Source organism: Festucalex cinctus, chromosome 3 (genome assembly GCF_051991245.1).
Source record: "Festucalex cinctus isolate MCC-2025b chromosome 3, RoL_Fcin_1.0, whole genome shotgun sequence".
Classification (NCBI taxonomy): domain Eukaryota; kingdom Metazoa; phylum Chordata; class Actinopteri; order Syngnathiformes; family Syngnathidae; genus Festucalex; species Festucalex cinctus.
Window position 1 is genome coordinate 22,488,963 of NC_135413.1, and position 22,659 is coordinate 22,511,621.

General features: G+C 42.3%; 1 protein-coding gene across 2 annotated transcripts in view; it reads right to left on the reverse strand.

Annotated features, from left to right (window-relative positions):
• tle3a (TLE family member 3, transcriptional corepressor a) overlaps positions 1–10,756 on the reverse strand; it is a 30,474-nt gene extending 19,718 nt beyond the window's left edge. The window contains exons 1-5 of one of the 2 annotated variants that reach the window (XR_013282839.1): positions 9,766–10,756; positions 9,211–9,340; positions 8,558–8,658; positions 8,323–8,386; positions 7,003–7,047 (exon numbers count right to left, since the gene is read on the reverse strand). Coding sequence is in view for 1 of the 2 variants with exons in the window: in XM_077516737.1 (XP_077372863.1) it covers positions 7,003–7,047; positions 8,323–8,386; positions 8,558–8,658; positions 9,211–9,234 (234 nt within the window). In the remaining variant the exon portion in view is untranslated. The remainder of the gene's footprint in view (positions 1–7,002; positions 7,048–8,322; positions 8,387–8,557; positions 8,659–9,210; positions 9,341–9,765) is intronic. The other variant, XM_077516737.1, reaches the window with a different exon arrangement.
• Positions 10,757–22,659: the final 11,903 nt, after the last annotated feature.

The window sequence follows — 22,659 nt, forward strand, 5'->3', positions numbered from 1 at the left end:
TATCTTGCCGGGATCATTATGCAAATGGAACCTCTCCTTGACCGTAACAGGCTTTAAAATCATATTACGTGCTTGGAGGCAGGTCATTAAATTGAATTTTCGGCCTGTCGATCACATGAATGCTGCAAATGAATGCCGGGTTAAGAAGAAAAAAAAGAAAAAAAAAGCAGTGGGGGGGGGATGAGGAGGTGGGGTGTGATCCACTCCCCCCTTGTAAAAACACTGCACAGCTGGCTTGCTCTGCCTGCTCTTTTCTTCCAGGGATGGAAGATGAGAGTGTTCAGGTTCAAGCTCTGCACTGGGAGCAGAAAATAACAGTGCCAAAGCTACATCATCTATGGAATTTATGAGCTGCAGTTCATCCCAGGGCCACTGCGGAACACAAACACATCACAGGGATTTGCTCCGATTTTTCATTTGGAGCAGAGCGCGCGTACGCACACACACGCACACGCAAAGCGTACGTCGCCGGCCGCCAGCTTATTTATGACACATGGCAGAAATGCCAGGCTGTTTTGGCAGCCTGACGTATTACCTCTGAGCAGCGCCGGAGAGATTGGAGAGTAATGTGCAACACGACGAGACCCGCTGACCCGAGCTGCAACATGGATGGCCACTTAGTATGGCCAGCCAGATGAAAACATGAGATTTTTCAGGGTCATTTTATCTTGTTCAGCAACATACAGATCTTCTTTCTTGTATATGACAGAGAGCGGATTTGATTTAGGGCTGAACAATTAAATTCAAATTGACATCACAGTGTAGTAGAAGACAATTGTAAAAAATCACTATATGTAAATCTTTTTTTTTTTTTAATTAAATAACAGCTAGTCAAGTTCAGTGCTTCACAAATGCAATCTAAATGTTTACAATTCCATTGCTTCATGAAACATATGAAAACTTCAAGTGTTAAAGCTACAGATTTGTTTGCAATGTTGTTGTAATCTGACGAATATTCACGCCACAATTCTTTGGTGAGAATTTTGTGATGTCGTAGTGAAGTCAAGTCAAAAATTGATTTTACTCATTAATATTGTGTTTGTGGAATATGAACTAGATCAGCAAAATCCGCTTGCTTTTAATCCATCTCATGGGGCGGCCATTTTGTCTTGTGCAGCCATTTGCTGGCCAGTGAAAATGACGGCACAGTTGCTTAGGTAACGACTAATCACAGTGCAACCGTTTTCTGGGTTTGGTCATGTGACATCAGCAAACTGAGTCGTGATTGGTCGATACCTCAGCGTAGAGCAGCGTAGTCATTTCATGTCAACAACAAAATGGCCGCCCCTGAGTTGGATAAAAATGGGTGGATTTTTCTAAATTCATACTACAAACGCAATATTAATCAGAATACTGTGTTGTATACAAATGGGGGCGCATAGAACAAATTTTTGTCTTGACTTGAAGTAATTGGTGAGTAAAAGCTTCCATACGAATGAATTAATGACTCATTTGAATTTATTTTAGTATAAGGCTAATTACGTAGAAATACCAAAATTTGTTATTGTACTACAGATTAATGTATTACTTTTTTGTAATAAATAAATAAATAAATAATAATACATGTACAATTTTTAAAAAAAAATACATGCGAAGAGGAAAAACTAATCACATTTTGCATCGCAATCGCAATTTCGGTTTACAAATGATGCCAACGTTTACAGCGTTGTACAATACGATACCTTATTACTGCCAACTATGATATCACACTGTTTACATATTTGGCTTAACAATCGCCATCACGCCTCCACAGTCACAAACATATACAAATACAATTGTATCCCAGATGCGGTATCAGATCCACAGGATACAACCGTCCTTAAGACAACACTGTAGATTATTTTCTGCATAAAAAAGAAAGACATTGACCCCTATAAAATAATAAAACTGATCAAGCAGCAATGAAGACGGTCAGATAAAAGCTTTTACGAGCATCTGTATTAACGCAGTGGAGTGCGTGCTGTGGACAGAGCTCAAGAAGGGCCTTCAGAAATGGCTGCAACACAAGCTAGCCTGGCGTAATCCGTGTTTGTGGAGATAAGCCATGTCAATAGCAGCCCAACATTTGACAGGATTTGCGAGACGGCCTTGAGCGCACGGCCCGTTCCTCTCTAGCTTAGTGTCACCGTGACAGCTGGCTGGGAGAGGTCAGGGGGTGGCTCATCCACTGGGCCCTCAGCAACTGGCAGCACACTCGCTCTCACACTCACACACATGCAAATACACAAACAAGGTGTCAACTTCACTCAACCGCTTAAAAAAAAAAGAAGAAAAAAAGATATAGTGCAGAGCGGGGAGGAGTTTTTCCCTGTTGTTGCTCCGCTGACAGATAAAAACGGGCGGTTACTGTCACTTTCAGCAGATGACAGCTCTGCCCTTGAGAGGCCAGCTTTACGCCGCTGCTACACAATTACAGGTACTCGGACTTGTGTAGCACCACTTTAAGAGCACTCTCCAGCTGCCTTGTCAGTGGCATGCGGCGAGGTGTCGGCCCGACGCCGTCAGCGGAGGGAAAACCCAGTCCAGAAACTGACTAGGATTAAATAACGGGGGGACAACAGGTCACGTGATCTGTCGGCAAACAGTACTCGACCTGTTGGATTAAAAGGGCCGCCAAATTGCAGAAGACGCCAGAATCACTAGTCAGCCTGTTTTTCAAGCAGATGGAGAATTAGATAATACTTACACAACAAATATCTTGTAAAAACAGGACCGGCTTTTACTGGAAGACAAAAAACTGCTTGAGCTTTATCCCAATATGCCCTTTGAATATCCTTCCACGTTTACATATTGTAGGTTTAGTTGCGAATTGGTCGGTGAACATGAAAACGAATGCCGAATCAGAATTCTCTCCATTCGAGTCAGAGCGCGTCATAGCATATTGTTTGTCTCTGTACGCGGCGTATCTACGTACACGGTTCATTCGAGCGGATGCCAGTAAGTAGTTATGGGAATATTTGGCCATCTAACTCATGCTAGCAACAGATAAAAGTTGGAGTTTGAAAACATGGACGCTGGCTGAGACAAACTAGCTTTGCGCCAACTCAGTTGAGGCTAGTAGCAACGTTGATGGATTTAAAATGGGACCAAAGAGAGAAAGCGTCAGTTGTTCCACCATTGGCATTACGTTACAGGATCATGGAGGCTAAAGTAAGTTATTTTAAACTAAAAAGTTCAATCTTTCCATGATTTGACACGCCAAGAGTAAGCTACATTCCAACATATTTGAATGAGATACGTGAATATGGCTTTGTAAATATAAGATCAAAATCATAAAATCAAGCTAAAGCCGTATATAAGGTTGTTGTTTTTTTAAATAAATTGGATTTTCCATTTGTTGGATTATGGCGTGTTTTTCGGAAAAAGTTATTTGGTGGCTAATGTCAATATGAACAGTCTTTGCTATGAGTCCAAGCACTAGTTATTTGTAAATATCGTAATACAGATTAATTAGAATGATAATCATAATAATGATAATAATAATAATAATAATAATAATAATAATAATAATAATAATAATAATAATAATAATTGGAATTCAATTATTTTACAAAATAATTGAGCCCTATGTTAGACGCAATAGTGGTGCGGTGAAGTCACACATTGCGGGAAGACTGTTAGGCTCCACAACAGCCCCATGGTCCATGACTATCGGTACTTGTGCTTACCCAAATAGAACAACTAACGCATGTGTAGTCAATATTTACACTGTGACCCACTGTTTTCAGGCTGCTGTTAAATGCTGGTAAACAACAGCGTCATATGAAAGGCCCTTGTAACGAACGCATGAATATTCCAACAGCTCAACCCCAGTCCAAAGTTTCTTCTGTAGCAGTTTGTTAAAATGCTACATAGCTTATTTAAAGGGACCCAACAAACTAGCAGGCTGAGATGATTAAAAATGTAAGCCATTTGCACTTTCCTCCACATGCCTCTTTTGTATGTACACAGCAGACAAGTCCTCTGGCCGACCGTGTTTGTTTTGGCCACGCTGCTACGATGACTTTGCTGCAAAAAATCCTACAAGCCACGGTTCCCATTCCTGAATGACGACTGCAGGTAACGGCCCACTCGGAGGTAACAAGCACCAGATGACCGTGATTACCAGCACACATCGCATGTACCGTGCCGTCATATATGATGTCAATGGGGGATCAGATAGCAGCATCGCATCAGTCAGTCAGAGTTGGTGTACGCATGCCGAAATGTGAATTACGGCTCGCCGCGAGGAACTAAGGCACGGTTATAGGAATGGATTTCCTCACTGTGGAATAAATTCTGCTTGCAGGAAAGTAATATGCTTGTGTGCATCCAATAATCCATCCCTGCCTCGCCTGTTAACCGCTCGCCATCTACTCCAACTCCCCCCACCCGCCCAAGCAGAAGCTGCATGGAAGGGGGGGGGGGTCACACTGTTTGCTCACAAACACGCCGTTCAGCAGGTTAGGGCCCCACTGATGAATTATTCAAGCACTTCCAGCAGCTCTTTTGAGGTTCCTGATAAAAAAAAAAAAGAAAAAAGAAAAAGAAAAAAAGTCACCCGCTAAAATGGATCAGTCGATTAACCTGTTTACACAAAGCTGGGGTTGTCGCCCCTCCTCCCAACTAGTCTCTATTCTCCTGCTCGTCTCCCATCCCCCTCGCCGGCCCTCTGCTTGGCGATAAGTGCCTGACAGAAGCTATCAGAGTGGCCCCGGCCCTGACAGACATGTGGCAGCGTGACACACGGCCCAGACTCTGATGGATCACCCCACGCCTCCGGCACTGTCATTAGCCAAGCGGGGTGATGGCGGGGGAAGGGACAAGCACACTGCTTTGAACACCAGGGAATCGAAGGACTTAAGCCATGTGTTTAATGCACTTCAGCCGACATGGTGCAGTTTTTGCTTGCGTTGCCACTGGAGGGTATGTAAGCGGGATGATGATAGCTACGTCAGCGAAATATATATGGTCACATCATCATAGTGCCAGACAGTGTAATGCTTGTGGAAGACACATAAGGATTTTTCAAACCTTATAAAAAATAAAATAAAAAAAATGGTGAAAACCCTAGTCAAAACTTTGGCTAGAACTACATCAAAAACAATGTCAAGGGCCAAATAAAGGCTAAAACCCTTCAAGAATCAAGTCAAACACAAAGTCAAGAATCAAGTTAAGCACCATGTGAAACAGGTCAAGAAGTAGTCAACAAGTCAAGAAGTCTTTAATCATTCAAAAACCACATCCAGAAAAACCTTGTTTAGGACCAGTGAACAACCATGCTAAGAACCAAGTCAAGAACCATGTCACAAACCAGTCAACAACCAGGTCCGGAACCACATCTAGCACCTATAAATAACCATGTCAAAACCCAAGTCAAGAACCAGGTAAAAACAACAACAAAAAGAAACCAAATCAAGAAGCAAAGCAAATACAAAGTCAAGAATCAAGTTAAGCAACAAGGGGAGCAGGTCAAGAACCGAGTCTTGAAGACATCCAGAACCATGTGTAGGACCAATCAAAAATGATGCCAAGAGTCAAACAAACAAATCCAAAACCAGGCCCACAACCACATCTAGGACCTATTAAGGACCATGTCAAAAACGAAGTCAAGAACCAGGTAAAAACAACAACAGTCAGAAACCAAATCAAGAACCAAAGTCGATGAAAGGTCAAGCACTAAGAACTAAAGGATGGTAGACACATAAGGCTTTTTGAAATCTTAAAAGATTATTCATCTGTGACAGAGTTAGGCCCCACACATAAAAATAGAAAATTAGGCATTGAAACAGATTTGGTCGCATAGTTTTTAGTCTGCTCCGATAATTTCAACACAGAAAACGAAGTTACTGTTCCATCATCAATTTTGAAACCAAGTCCTCCGAGGCAATCTATCGTCTAACGTGATGTTACAAAAATGAAGAACAGACACTTGCTGATATGTGCCAATGTTTCCAAAGAGGGTCGGAGGTGAGAGCATTGTAAGATGACGATATCGGCAAGAAAATAATTGCTTTGGAAAATACTCTTTGGTTTTTGGGGAACAAACAAAAGCATCAGGAAGTATTTTGTTTTATTTACCGCCAGTTCCTTGTTCGTCGGTCTGGACACGTCTTTGATTGGTTACATTCCCCTGAGTCCACGAAGTCAAATGCCTTGTGGAGGTGTCGGCTTTCCCCACACGCAAACATTTTCAGGCGTAAATATTGAACACATTTAATATTTAAGATCGTCGGTCCTGACTCGTTTTTGACTCACTGGAACAAATGAACGCTTAATGCACCTCAGGCAGGAGAACATCTTTCAAGACATAAGTCAGTCGGTGTCGTGGTCAACAAGGAGCAAAACCAGGACAAAAAACAGCCCGATTGTCTTTTCTAACCCGCCAATGAACAGACTGCAGTGAGAGTCTAGTTTCATCCTTTACCAGTCCATTGTGCCAGTTAATTGAATTCCCACTGCAACCTTTGACAATACCTGTACATACGCAAACAATTGTCTCCCAATAAAACTGTACTGCACAACTTGATGGAAACCACTTGAAGGATTATGTCGGTTGATCTGTGAGGCAATACAAGACACTATCTTACGGATAACGATAGCAGCCGAACCACTGACAAGATGACTTTTGTCCACCTTCCTGTAATTACCGACCATCCCTGACCCTGATTGTTAATACGCTCTCTTTAATCAGGAAGTCAAAGGTCCAGCCAGCCAAAGTCTACGTAAATCTAATCAACAGGCTGAGATAAATCCAGGATTTCTATCTCAGAGACGATTGCCTTACAGCGCTCACAACATTAGACTAAAACAAGATTGCGGTCTTGTTTGAAAGCAGTATGGATGTATTTACAGTCTCAAAACTGTAGTTTGAAATAAAAAATAAACAATGGCTCATTTTCACTGTTATATTCACTGATGTTCCATTTCCAGATGGATGGAGTTGTGGATCACAATCTTAATCTTATCTTAACACATAAATATCCATAAGATGAGTAAAATGACCAACAAGATGGTACCTACCTGTTTGTGCATCTCGATGTTGAGTCCATAAGACATCTCGTAGTACTGTAAAGCAGACAGAAAAGACATTTAGCATAATAGACACAACAATGAAGTCAAATCAAGTTTGGGGTTCGACGGCATTGTGCATCGCCGTCATGCTTCATGTCACGAGAGACGTCTATGGTAACTCAAATCTCAGTTTACGTCACGAGAATGACCATCAGAGGATTAATTGTGAGCATGTGATTTAAATTCTTTGCTTTTTGTGGCCACAGTTGATTGTTTCCATCAAGGAGATCATACGGGGACAATCGTTTTCAAATCCAAATAAAGTGTCCCTGTTTATATTGCGTCTGACCTGAGAGGTTCCATTGTAGAGACAAGATCAATATCTGACTTGAGCGCTTGTTGGAAATGTGTCAGCCATGCAGCAATTGCGATCACCCCCAAAACAGATCCGAGTGTGACAAATATCCAATAAATCGACTTTCTGTTTTTCCAGTGATGGCGCACAGCATCAAAGCGTTCGATGTTTTTGATCAGCAGGCTCCCTCCGACAGCCAGGATGTCTATTTACTCGGTCTAAAGTGTTTGCACAACACTTGTGTTATTTCCAGCCAGGTCAGAGTGTGTGTTTGAATCCAGGCAGGCCACAGGTGGCAGTTCCAGTCAGCGTCTATTTTGATGAAGCAAATGCATTATTCAGTCCATTAGCAATGAAGGAAAAAAAAAAAATGCGTCTCAAACAAGAGAGCCATTCTGTCTGAGATCAGAACCCCTGCAGTGTAAGCTGACACCTCGTACTTCCTCACGTGTTTACCTAACCTCCTCCCTGTCGGCCTGACATGTTGTTTTCTCAAAAAAGAAAGTTTCACTTCTGCGCGTGTTTACCTGCGACACCGGTGGCAGCCGGCACACCCGTGTTTTCTAAATCCACACTGGAACTTTGTGCTTGTGTGAGCGCCTCCATTTTGTTTGGGGAGCATTTTCCCCATACGCCGTTTACTGCGCGCGAGCGGAAAGTCTCCTAGGAGAATAATCAGATCAGCACACACAGGGGGGCAGCGCCGCCGTCGACCCTTGGAGGTCAGGGGTGCGCTTTAATGGAGCCTCGGCCTAACGCCGCCTTGCTGTCAGTCAACCTCCTCCCCCCTCGTAACAACCAAACCTCCTGTGGGATTTCACAGGCCCGTACGTGACACTCGAGCCGCCCTAACAACCACGCAGGTGATCACAATGGAGGCCGTCGCACTCACTCACTCACTCCACCCAAACGAGCTCTTCAACAAGCCGTGCAATTTGGTCCCGTAATTGCTGCCCGTGGCAACATTATCTTACCATGACATAGTGGCGCTGCATCTCCGTCTTCTCATTGGCCAGCTTGTCATACTCCACCTTAAGGCTAAAATAGGAGAGAAGGTGTCAATTTCAGGCGCTCTGTCACTTGCATAACTCACTTAGCCACTTGGCAGCGGATTACACGACATTTCCATTCCGCGTGCAACCAAATATTAACCTTCACCTGGCAATGTGCTACGAGCGAGTCAGCGCTGACATCTTTTGTCAACAGTACCTGTGATACTGGGCTTGGAGGAACTGGAATTCATCTTTAATTCGGTCACACGACTCCGCCACAGTGAATTTGAAGCCGGGTTGGCCGGGTTGGTGAGGAGCCTGAAATATGACGACGAGAAAAACATAGTCATGAGTTTTTAGTGGCACTTTGTGCAAGAGCCAAGTACAAAATGGTTCCCATCTTGACACTAACACCTTGGGATTGTTACCAACACAATGAATGGGCAGAACATCAAATAGTATCGTGAAAGTATAGGGATGTTAGATACCACTTTTTTTCCAGACCGATACCAGTGTTAGTACTCAACTTGAGTAGTTACAAACACCAAGTACCAATGACAGATATATTTCCCTTAAAATTGGATGAAATTGACACAAATTTTCTATTCTGATCATTTCTACTTATCATAAAAGCCACAAGAATATCGGCCGCCATTGAAAGCACCGATAGCTTGAAATAAGTCCAGTTATCGGCTCAAAACTCGCCCATCCCTACTCAAAAGTGAATAAAAAAAACTTACACATAAACACTTTCTTGCATGAATCTGCCACATATTGAAATAGACACTCACTTTTAGGCGCAGGAACCATATAAACACCACCAACAAATATGTAAAAAATACAATACACAGAGGTAGAAGCGCCTCTTACCGGATGTCGGCCTTGTGGATACATCTTGAAATCAACCCTTTGTTTATTTCTGCCGGTCCTTTGGCAAAATGGTTGAAAAGAGCAGGCAGCTTGTTGTCGGTGGAGGGGAGGGGGTGAGTTGGTGAATAGCCTGTGTTGGGAGAACGACGCGGTTTAATCACCAGGGGTACAATCAAACGCACTTTTGTTTGCAACTAATAATCCCTGTGAGAATAATGCAATCAGTAAGTGGAAACCAAAGAAACTGCAGCAGCGCCTCGAGGGTGACCTTATTCGGTCGCGGTACACAAACACAGAAAAAAAAAGAAGAAAAAAAACATAATCGAGAAAAGGGAGTAGTCACTTCTACGCAGGTGTTGTGTGAATGATGGCGCGGGATGTTTCAATTTACGGTTTAAAATGTTGTGTAAAAAAAACGAAGAAAGGAAGAATTTAGAACCCAGGCGAGCAAAATCCAGCAACGCAATCTTCCGTCCGAGCGTGCGTTCGATCTGCCCCCTCAAATGTCACGTAAAAGCCGAGAAAATGGAACCCGCCGCTCGTTTTGACACGTACCCGTCACCGAAGAAGAGAAAGCAGGCTACAATCCGCTCGTTTAGTCCGTCCGAACCACAGCGTGGCGGAGCATCCTGTCTCCGGAGCGCACCCGGCCACACCGGGTGGGGGAGCAGCGGGCAGAAGACTACGAAGGCGATGCGGTCGGAGCTCGAACAAAACTACTTTTCTCCTCGGCGAGCCTCCACCGCCAACCTCCCAGGAATTTGGCCGCCGTAATCCCCGAAAGAGCCGCGAAAATACGACTCCTTCCGCGTTCAAAAAAAAGAAAGAAAGAAGGAAAAGGAGATTCTTTAAAAGCGTAACATGGTGCTCTCCACCATCTCGCGTTTCCCCCTCAGTTGTCCAGTTTAGCCCGGTTGCCACACACAGGCAGCGGGGCTGAACTACCGTGAAAGCGCCTATCTGTCCAATCGGATTACTCGCCAAGACGACGGCCACATCTGCCTATCAGAGGGCGGCGGCCCCACGTGGGGTGGCAGCAGCACACCGATGACGTCACCGCACGGAGGCTTCCGCCCCGCCCCTGGCTGCTCCACACACACAACAACAACAGCCATTCAAATTGGACCGAGACAGCACATATTGCGCGTCCTCATTAGCGCGCTAGTTTGCCGCCCAAATCAAAGTTTTCTTGGGTGAGACCAACACCGGCGGGAGAGGGGTGGGAGGTGTGCGCGCGCATTCTTAATTCGACGGATCTGCGCGGAAGCGAAATGAACTTGTTTGTGTGCGAGACGTTGATGCGACGTGACACGGTTTACGAGCACATATGTGAAGTAAAAGCCTCAAATCAGACGCTTTGCTTCCCCCCGCCGCTCTCCACAACACCGTGAAGGACACGTTAATGACCAATCGATCCACGATCAAATTAAAGCGACGAAGCCTTGAGGTTTTTTTTTTTTTTTTTTCAGATATTATACCGTGATGGTTCATACGACACATCCCGGACGCCCTCTGAGTTAATTTAGGTTGGCTAGCAGCGCTGCAGCGTAGAGGACAGCCGATTGCCTTTGTCTGATATTAACATCAGCCATGTCTGAGCCGCGACGCCTTGTTTTGAAGCTCCTACTCTGCCCCACGTGGGTCGCCTCTGTGGCTTTAAGGCGTCTCGTCCAATAGCTGCGCGGCGCACTTACTCCCCGCCTCTTGATTGGCCGGCGCTCGCGGAGCCTGTCAGTCACGCGGCGGCGTTGTCAATCAATACCACGCGGGGTCAAGCGCTGACAAATGCCTGTGCTCCTCGGTCCTCTGCCTGTGAATAGAGGCTGCAATAGCTGCTTAATTAGCTTCGAATGGCTTTTCTCTCCTGTTCAAACAATCTGTTACCACCACGTGGTAATGAGAGCCAGTGTTAAACAAAAGAGGAAAAGGAAGCAGTTGTAACATTACAACCTGTAGTTTTCCCTCCACGCGGGCAAAGCGACTGAATGTTTTTAGCTTTTAGCATAATGCTAATCGAGTTAGCTTGCGCTTACACGAGGCACGCTGGCCACCAACACGAGGATTTAAAACGACTGTGCTCGAAATCACGCCCTCTATAGTGTGCCATTTTGTAGCGCTTTTCAAAGCATACAAGTGCCCTTAATGTATCCCAAAATACAGCTTAAATTGTTGTGACGCCTGTTGTTGGTCACTACAAAAACATCCCATGATGCATTGTACTGCTTTTGAACATAAGTAGAGCAACGCGTTGTAACAATGAAACATACTCAATAAAACAATTTGTAGTATACTTAAAAGCAAATTGTAATTTCTCTGATGAGTGAACTAAATAGTCTGCTATATAAAAACAAATTAGCTAGTGGGTGATAAGTGAAAGATTCCAAACACTGCAACAGTGTCGTGCCGAATGTGTACAGACACAGACATGAATCCTGTACATAGCATTTTAACTTGTGCATTTCAATGGGGGATTAAGTACAATGTTATCGTCGTACATATTTAAATGATGGCTATATTTTTTTTTTTATTATGTGTCTCTTTCCTCGGTTTAGTGATGTTCTGCCAGGCCCAAAGTGTCAAAGCATGCTACGTTTCACGCTGCTTGGATAGTAGCCTGTTGGCATTGCAAAGGTCATTGTGTCATGTTAAGGTCTGAGCGCAGCAGTGGTCTACTTGTCATTCTTGTCAGCCACCTTGAGGAAGCGGGATGGCTGTGCACCTCCCCCACCACCATCACCACCAAAAGTAAGGACTGTGTGAGAAACTCAAGCACACACAAGAGCCTAATCCGAGCCAGGCAACCCCCCTTGCTGTGCAATAGAGAGCACTTGGATTAAAGGCAACAAAGGCTCGGCCAAACCCCAGAGAGAGCAAGGGGTGGTTGGAGGGGGTCCGCCCAGTGAGACCCCCACACTGTTTATTTACACGGAAACCCCAGCCTGACTGGAACACCCAGCCCTAGGCATTACACACTGGCCTATTTGCAGAGGTGGCTCAAATTCTTGACAGAGCAGTGATTGTTCTCGCTGCCGCTGCCAACCGGCTCACTTTCGGCACAACACTAACACAAAACAAACACTCGCTACCACGGAACAATTAGCGTGAGATCATAGAAGTGTTCAAACGTTGAAGTTTCACGACTGCTTTGTCAATGCAACCGCAAGCTGTTAGGGGCTGTTTAACCGGGGGGGGAAAAAACTGTTGTTTATTGTTTATTTTTAGCATCTTCATGTTTTAAATCCTCACAGATGATGAGGAAAAACATCAGCATGTGTTTTTAATGGTGGAATAGTGTGTGGTGTAGGCTGACTCGAGATGACCAACTCACACAATGACATATCCACGGACAATCGTAAGAAAGAACAAACTACAGGTTGCTTCTAAGTTGGCTATCTTTCTGTTTCATTCGACTTTCATACACACAAGAGTTGTAAATCTTAACATTTACATAAGATAAACGCTCATCATAATCTTTCAAAGACATTCGACTATTGGTTCTTTGTTGACTCGAATTGGAAAGTGAGTTATTTCTCCAAAACGTTTTTATTTGTTCTAAGCTAAATTATGGAATCGCTACAGGGGAGCTGAGATGTTTCTTAACATCGCCATCTAGTGGCCTGGCATGTGTGTTACAGAATTATCTCTTGTTTTTGCAGGTCTCTGTGTGAACAGTGATGGTTTTAACATGTCTATATTTGAAACTTTTTAGTAATGCCTTAACACATGTGCAAGAAGAGGCAAATCTAATTTGAATATTGATAGAATCTACTGTCATTCTTCAAATTATCTACTAAGTAGATAGTACTGTACCTTTAAAAATTCAAGCACTTGCCACATTGTCTTTAAAATGTGCCATCGCCGCCTACTGACCTGGCATGCGTATTACAGCATTTTCAAACATTTTTGCATAATAGTATGAAAGGATTTTTTTTTTTTTTTTAGCTAATAAATGACTCAGCCATTTCCACATTTTTCTTCATGAGGCAGAAAATGTTGGTTGTTACTGCACAGGCAGTGATTGTGTATACATTGGTGCTCACTGTTTACATGGAGTACATTCAAAAACAAACACGCGTTTCTCTATATCATAGACACGTCATTGGAGAAGAGGCGGCAGTTTACCGCACGCGTAGCCTACATTCCATTCAAGCAAGTGTGTAGTGTCAAGATGAATTGCCCCCACTGTATTACCAGGGTGACTCATAAGCCAGTGATCGATGAGCACTGGATGAAAAGTTCCCATCAAAGGACAAAAACACAGGCAGGACACAAAGAGTACCATGAAGTTTATTTTATTTTGTGTTGACACAAGCAATGTAAAAATAAAGCTTCACAATTAACGTGCATCGTTAAAAAAAAGTATTGTGTGCACAAGTGAGCTAAGATTAGCCTGGCAGATAATAAAAGAACAACATTACGCTGTGTGCAGAGTTATGCAAATGTCATCCCAGAATTTTAATGTGAATTCTGTCACATTTGTCTTGCAACAGCTCATTAATGAAGGAGCAGCAAAAAAAAAAGAGAGCAAATGACACCTGTGTGTGTGTGTTCACATGATAATGTAATGAGAATGTCATTATTGGAGGTGCCAGTGCAACAGACATACGCATACACGAAGAGGGGTCTAAGTAGCAATGAAGCCATTTCTTTGTCACATACAATTCTTGCTAACAGTATGCTTTTTTATGTCTGTCTGTCTGTCTATCTATCTATCTATCTATCTATCTATCTATCTATCTATCTATCTATATATATATCTATCTAGCCTTGACTTGGAATCTAGCTTGGTAGCTTTCGCTAGCTAGCTAGCTCGTTAGCAATGAACTTTGTCGAACAACCACTGGCCACTCAAATGTTTGTTGTGACAAAGAACAAGAATTTGACATTTGATATAGAGCAGCACAGTGGATGAGGTTCTAAAGTTTAGGATTTGAAACTCGGCTCTGTTATTGCTATGTGGCATTTCCACATTGCCAAGGCTACAACTATCAACCTAGGGAGTTCCCAATTGTATGAATGAATTGCAATACTTGATACAATATGCCCTGATCCAGGTTTCCAATACTTATTGACCTACATATTTTTTGTTTGTTTGTTTGTTTGTTTTCTGATAGGCTTACTTTCTCTTTGCAAATTAAAACTAGACTAAACCATTTCTCAGTTTTTCAACTAATATTTTCATCCAAAAGACTGAAACTAAGATGGCTGGCAAAAATAACTGCCTGTAACCAATGGCGGAGCCAGAGGGGGGGCCGGGGTGGCACGTGCCCCTGCTGAAATGTGATTGGACCCAGCAGACGCCAAATGATTGACATATCACGGCACCGGCGCAGTGACGTCGCACGCCTTGCCGATGCAGCCTGCCAGCATTTTTTTCAAGCAGACGCCTACTAATTGTTATGCCCCTCCTGAACAGTGGCTGGCGCTACTTACGACAAAGCATTATAATCCACCTCACTAGGAGTCTGGAGAAGGAGAATCATCTGTTTTAAGGAGCAGTCTCCTGAGTACCGAGAATGCATGTTGGCGTTTGGCTATATCATGTTTGTTTGCCTGTGAGACGTGAGTGACTGTTTAAAATAACTTTTATGTTCAGATTATGGGTGTCAAAATTGTCACGTTATTATCTCGTTAACTTAAAGTGCCTTTAACGGCGCTATTTTTTTTTTAACGCTCGATTACCGACCGCTCCTTATTTGGAAAGACAGGATCTTTAGTCATACTGTAATACAAATTTGCATTATGTTCATATTATAATGTTATGTTGATAAAAGTACTGTAATTGCATGAATGCAGTATCTGCGTGTGCGTGCAAGTTCATTCAAGTTAAACAGTGCTGAATTATTTTTTTGGTACATTTTATACATTCTTAATAAACGGCACATTATGTGCAAAAATCTTCCCTGTGGTTAATATGTACTTAAATATATTTGAACTTCGATAGAGACTCCGATTGAAATAAATTTTCATGAAAACAAATTTGGCATCATCTTTGGATGAAGTATCCTTGGCCCCCCCCTGGCCCCCCTATTTATAAAAGTCTGGCTCCGCCACTGCCTGTGGCCCGACTAAGGATAAGTTGTCTATTAAATAAAAAGATGGATGTTGATATGCTGTATGCAGTTACAACTACAAAATATCTGAGCGTTAACACATTTTCAAGTGCAATACAACTTTTTTTTGTTTAAATTATTGTCAGTAGGATTTCAAACTTGGCAATGCAAAGGCTTGCCACAATAATCTACCTGGTAGTCGCCCACCAAAGTGGATGTTCTTGACCTACTCCGCCACGGTCTTTGCTTCCTTCTGGACATAGTCCACAATTTGGGACACAACACCTTAAAAAGATTCCACACTAAGCACATCAGAGGTTCAAGCGGTACCAGTTGACTAAGCCCGTCTTGAGCTGATTTGGTTACTTTAATCCAGTTTGCTAAACGGTTGATGTGATTAAAAAGATTCTTTGGACCTAAATTCAGTCATGGTTCATATGATTCCATTCACATGGCAAGGGAATGACTTCACATGACCGTCTGCCCGCCTTATCAAGGTAATGAGCGTCTGCTGGAAAAATGCAATTAGGATGGAGGTCGGAGCGTGTGAAATGGTTGCCAACGAGCGTGTACATGATCGTCGCTTACAACTTGACCTGCTATGAACTTCATGAGGCGGCGCTTCGTATCACATCACCTGGTACATACAGTGGACCCCTGTTAATCCTGTGGGATTCTTTCCAGACTCACATGCAATCACAGTTGAAAACCAATATTAGTAGCCTAGTGTACACCAACGCAATATTATGAACAGTTTAAACATGAACTTGAATATAAGAAAAATAAACTAATTAAATAATGATTAAAACATGTTAAATCAGAATTGCACCAAAATGGTAGGGGGAAAAAAAACTTCTTAAAGACTACAGTGGCAGTGTAATAGTATGCCTCCTCTCAAGTCCTCGTATACCTGCTGACTAACACGCTAGGAGAAAATGATCCCCTCGCCGGGAGCCAGCATGGCGGCCTTCTCTGAAGGGCTATTTGAGTCCATTATTGAGTTGAAAAACAGAGGCCCAGCGAGCAGATGGGGAGAAGAGTGAGTGGAGAAGTATAATAGAGCGCTGAGGAAGTTGTCAGTAAAAAGTCTGACAACAGATCAGAGAGCTCAGAAAGCTCAAAGAGCTGGAACCTGTGCTCATGGGCCCGCCGGAGCAGAACCCGGCGCTCCATTGGGATGATGAGCTCGGCCGGGCGTGACACAAGCAGCACCTTTTTTCACTTCACGCACAACACAATACGTACGTCGGCGTTGCAGCAGGACATCCTTGTTGTCTGTTTAAAGCAAACACGTAGCTTCCGCTACCTGAATGCTAACATAAAATGGGTAATTCCATTGGTACGTTTGAATTCTTTTTAATTGCATTTAATTATATCATTACTGTATGGTTGTTGTTGTTTTATATATATATATATATATATATATATATATATATATATATATATATATATATATATATATATATATAAAGGTGAACATTGCAGAGTGGGTCTTCTCCGGGTACTCCGGTCTCCTCCCACATTCCAAAGACATGCATGGCAAGTTAATTGGGCGCTCCGAATTGTCCCTAGGTGTGCGTGTGAGTGTGGATGGTTGTTTGTCTCTGTGTGCCCTGCGATTGGTTGGCAACCGGTCCAGGGTGTCCCCCGCCTACTGCCCAGAGCCAGCTGAGATAGGCGCCAGCAGCCCCCGCGACCCTTGTGAGGAATAAGCGGTCAAGAAAATGGATGGATGGATGAACATTGCAGAGTGCTATTTTTTTTTATAATTAAAAACGTAAAAACTTTTTGGGGAGGCTGGAACAGATTAACTCATTCACTCCCAGTTACTTTCACTGAAGCAACTCCTTTTGCTCCCCGCTGATTTACTAGATTTTGACTGATTTTGCAAGGCCCACAGAATATTGTGTTCTATTGCTATAAAAACATGGAACCTACCAAAAGAAAGATTAGCTCTCTTCTTTCATCAGGAAGAAAAGTATATTTGTTCTATATCTGTTCCCGTTTTGCAGCAATTAGCATTAGAATATAGCTAAATTTCATCATTATTCACAAATCTGTTTATAACACTGGGAAAAAGAACCTTTTGCAACATGGCCCAGGTTGATCTCTGCTGCCACCAGCTGGCCTTTTTTGTAATAACTACCACTGCTTTAAACATTCTTTTCAGTTCAGAGGCTGCATCAAAGCCTTGTGTATGCTAGAGCATAAACATAAAACACCGTATAAATACGTCTTTGGGAACATAGTAATATTTAAACTAGAACGTATTTATACGTTTTTGGAAGCAAATTAGTTAATAGCATAACCATAAGTTGAACATTTTACCGTAATAAGTTAGCAATAACATAATCTTCAATTCCATATTTGGCAAAACAAACTGAAGCAATTCCTTCTGGTTCCTGTCATTGGTGTGAGTGCTGCGTGGGTATGTATGTCTTCTTTTTTATTTCAAAGTTATAGCTATGTAACGCCGTAATACTGGGGGGCACACAATGACAACGCAAAACACAGATCGTGACTGAAACTAAGAAAAAGTAAAAATAAAAAACAACCACAACCCAAACTAACCCGAAACCTTGACAGTTATTTTGTAAAAATTTATCATGTTAAACGATACAGCTTTCTCATCATGTCAGGTGTCGTGTCCTCACCCAAGGACACAGAAGTGTTAAAAATGTGCGAGTCGGAAGCCCTAAGAGAGCGAGCCCGGCCAAATCGACAAATGAACGCGCGTCCTGTGAGAGGCTAAGCTTCTTATTTTTATTTCAAATGAGGATGGAAATTGACTTCCTTATTAAATCTAATTATTAGCCGGTGCCCTCCAAACGTCTTGTGAAATCGCCTCCAGCGAGCGGCCCATTAGCATAAACAGCACCAGTGGCAAGCTTAAAACAAATGGTTTATTTAGTCAGTGTTAATGGGATTAAAGTGTGCTGGATTCCGGCGCAGTGCTAAACAGAGAGCGTTGCGTCTTCATTTCCATGCACTCTCTCCCTCTTTGTTTGCCTTTCATTCCACTCTCCTGCCTGGCGCTCATCTCGGTGTTATTCAACAGATTGTGTTCAATCTTGATCCAAAAATCCCAGACAATCATAAATAATAAAGGATTACACCAATCTCACACAAGCTGGTGGCCCGCCAGCAGCGTCGCGCGCAGAGAAATAATTGTCGGCCATCTGCGTGTCCCACTGCTAGGACAACGCGTAAACAAAGAGCACAGTGTACCTGCTAAAGATCCTTGGCGGCCTTTTCTCCCTTCAGCCGCGCGACATGAAAGGCTGCGATGATGCTCAGCCCCGCGGAACGCGCTGGCTCGCTCCGACAGATTCTTTGATTAGGGATGTTGCACCAGCACACACTGACAAGCTGCGCCTGTCAGGGATCAAACAAAGCTGGGGGGTCAGGGAGAGGAGTGGGAGGGGGTTATCTCTCTATCTATCTATCTATCTATCTATCTATCCATCAACAGCCAAACAGTGCAGCAGCCAAGGCAAGGAGGATAATTGACCCACCAAATGATCACATTTACATGTCATGCACGTCAAGCTCTCCAGGAAGCGACGGGAAAGTACACCTCGGCAGGCCCATAAATCCGTCCACTGTGGTGGACTAAGATGGGATTTGCAGGCGTTGTGCTACTTCCACGCTGCCAGAAACTCCGCTGGCGATGGATAAAACAAACATGCCTGCTGCTTATTAGGGGAATTTGCCATGCATTTTTGGTCAGAGCTGTAAAGGTAGTGGTGATATGATTTATGTTGGACAGCACGATTATAGGGTGGTTAGCTTGTCCGCCTCGCAGTTGTGAGGCTCTGGGTTTAAATCTCAGTTCTGGGCGTTCCTGTGTGGAGGCCTCTTGCTGGGTAGCTGTGGATTTTCAGATTGGGTTATTTTGACCCAATGTTGGGTTAATTATGTTGGGTGAGCAGATTGGGTTGGAGATTGCATTAATGGACTGAAGATCTTAAGATGTGAACCATTTGTACAGTTTTGTAAACTGAAGTCAAAGTAGAAAACATTGACGATAGCCTGATGTCTCAGTGGATAACATTGGGGTTCAATTCATGGTTAAGGTGAATGGTAACAACCCCTCAGACCCTAAAATGGACCGATCCACTACTTGGGTTAGTTTGACCTAACTGTTTTGTTTGGGTTCTTTTGCACAGTCTACAATTTCAAGTGGAAGTTTAGTCAACCTTAAACATTTCTTGCCAATGATATACTGTATAATATTTGACTCTACTAGTCTAAACATGACATTCTGATTAATATTACACTTGTAGAATATGATTTACAAAGCAAAATCCAGCCGTTTTTATCCATCTCAGGGGGAGCCATTTTGCCGCTTGCAATATGACATCACAGTTGCTCAGGGCTAAGGCAACAACTAATCGCATCTCGGCTGTTTTCTGAAGCTGAGCTGTGATTGGTTACCTGAGACCTGAGCAACTGTGGTGTCATCTAGTCGACAGCAAGTGGCAAAATAGCCGCCCCGAGATGGATAAAAACGGCTGATTTTTGCTCGTATTCACTTAACACAGCATTTCTAGTGGGGCTGCATAGAACATATTATAGTCAAAAAAACATTTTTTGGGGGTTGACTTCTTTAAGAATTCACCATTTTTTCCCCATTCATCTGATTTTCCATGATGCTTTAAGATGCCACAAGATGGCGCCAAAGCCTTGGCTTATGGGAAAGTAGTAGTAGTTGGTGTCAAGGAAGGATGTTAAAGTGATAAATCTACACTGACTTCTTATGTTGGGAGGAGCTACGTTTTGTTATTGGAAGATACAGTGATGTAAAATTATTCAGTTTTTCATGGTTAAAATATTATATACTGCACAGTTTATGTTTGTTGGTCAGTAATCAATGCAGGCTATCTCAAAACACTCGCAGTATCTTAACTTTTATGAAGTGTATGAATTTGGTTCGTATCCTGGTGAGCGTCTATATTTATCCGCGACTTGGCAGCGAGGGTGACTAATGGTGTTACAGCCTGGTTCCGATCCATCCTTACGGGAAGAATCTCATTATGTGTGAAATTCAAATAAATGGAGATAAATCGTACGCGGGATGCCGGAGCGGGAGACAAAGGACAGGACGGAGGACTAATGAGATGTGTTTATGTGCAGCGTAGCTTGACCTGCTGACAGCGGCTAAATAAGTTACAGTCAGTCAGGGGTTTTGCTGGTACCAATTAAACTCAGCGTCATTAGCGGGCCAGCACAGGCGGCCCAATAAAACAGCAACTCAGCAGCACACATGCTAATAGGCTCAGAATTATTATAGTACAGTCACTGGTCACAACATTAAGGACACAAGCTAATGAGATCCAATACAAAGGCATATCCAATTTACTGTCACTGCTCGACTTTCGCGATGACACCTGTAAATTGTATTAGACTCACAAGATAGGGCAAGATTTAGCTGAGACTTGTGGGAGCTTTCAATTATTTAAAATGTTACGGGATGAAATAATTATAAATTATTAGACACAAACAGTTGGCGCGTTTCTAACTCATTAAGCCAGAGAGTCTTTATTGTAATTACTAATTACACATCAATTGCTTTTACCAATTGGAAAGATAAAAATCAGCAAACAGCTTGTCAGATTTTTACAGACCATTGCATCTTTTTCAATTACGCCAATTCATTCATGCGTATTTTTAACATCCTATGTATGACAATAGTGTTGTGACTTTCAACAAGTCACTCGCATCATTTGTTTGGCGCCGTTTTTACGCTGGATGCCCTTTTTGATGCCATCCATTCATGTTTTTTCAGTCTGCATGAAAATGTAATAGAACAGTAAGATCAGTAATGTGCTTGTAGTTTGCAGTGGAGTACGTATGTACTGTATCATACTGACTGAGAGTTTATATTGTTAACCGCACTCACATTTAGAGTCTTTAAAGGTTGAGGTTTGTCAATAGAAGGCACAAGGTGACGTCCCAATACTGACGATGGTCACCTTACTTTTCTTGAAGGAAATTTTTATTTGAAAACAAATGGTAGGAAATATATGTATTTATATTTTTAGATGAGTAGGAAAAACAGCAGAAAGAAGAAATGATGACATTTCTGGTCAAATCACTTACTTTCGTTCAAAGTTCGTGGCTCCTTTTAAATGCAATAGATCAGACCAAGGTTAATTCCAATCATAACTGAGCATTAGTATTAATATTTTAAAACATTAACACGTTACATAAGACATTTACCGGTACATTTAAAAAATAAAATAAAATAAAAAAAAAATTAAAAAAAAGTCAGATTTTTAAAGTTAAATACTAAAAGGCAAAATATTGTTAAACGGTCAAATGTTCTGCCTGTAATTCATTTTTTATTGTTGTAAATGTTATGTACATAAGTATGGAATTGCCAATGTAAACAGCTTTGACTTGGCCATGCTATTCAAATTTACTGCAAAAATGCTCAAATGTATTGCTAAGGTAATCCAAATGTATTGGCAAAGTCGTTCGAAAGTATTTGTAAAATGTAGGTTAAATGCTAAAAACAGTATTTTTCCTTAATGCAACAATAATCCACCATTGTGCATGCATAAGTAAATTAATGTTTTTAGTAGTGTTGTTCCGATGCCGATACTGGTATTGGCAGAGGCCCCCGATATTGCATTAAAACAGTGGTATCGGTATCGGTGAGTACTAAGAAGTAACATGCTGATACCATTATTTCCAACACTAATATAGGACTTTGGATGCAGCATATTGTGTCTTGCTTGTGCACGACATTCACTGATGTGTGACATGTTTACTGCTTGCCGATCTAAGAAATCCTATTGGCGCTTGAACGCTCTGAACCAATGGAAGGACAGCTTTTTCATGTTGAGAAAAAAAACCCTTAGGTATTGGCATGGTATCGGCATCAGCCAATACTGCAAAGCTGGGTATCGGAATGGGTATCAGGGGCCAAAAAAAGGTATCGGAACAACACCAGTTTTTAGTATTTATCCTACGTTTTACAAATACGTTGAAATGACTTTATATGGAATGAGTTTGCCAATATGTTCAAACAACCTAACAAAGACATTCGAATGACTTTAACAGTATGTTCGAATGACTTTACCAAGACGTTTGAACGACTTTACCAAGACATTCAAACGAACCTAAAAAAAAAACATTGGTTGAGCCTTATTTAGTACCTTTTAAAATCAGATTTTTGATAAAGTTCCTGTTTTGGATCTCATTAGATTACAAAGAGTTCCCAAATAAACTATAAGGTGTGCGTGTAATTAAAGCGAAGAGTGTTAAATATACAAGAACTCCTCTTAAAGGTGAACTAACACAGAGGCTGCTTTTTAACGCCATAAATCAAACGATTATATGCATGTCTGCAGGAAAACACTGTGTGTTTAGATTTATGAACTAGTCCGTC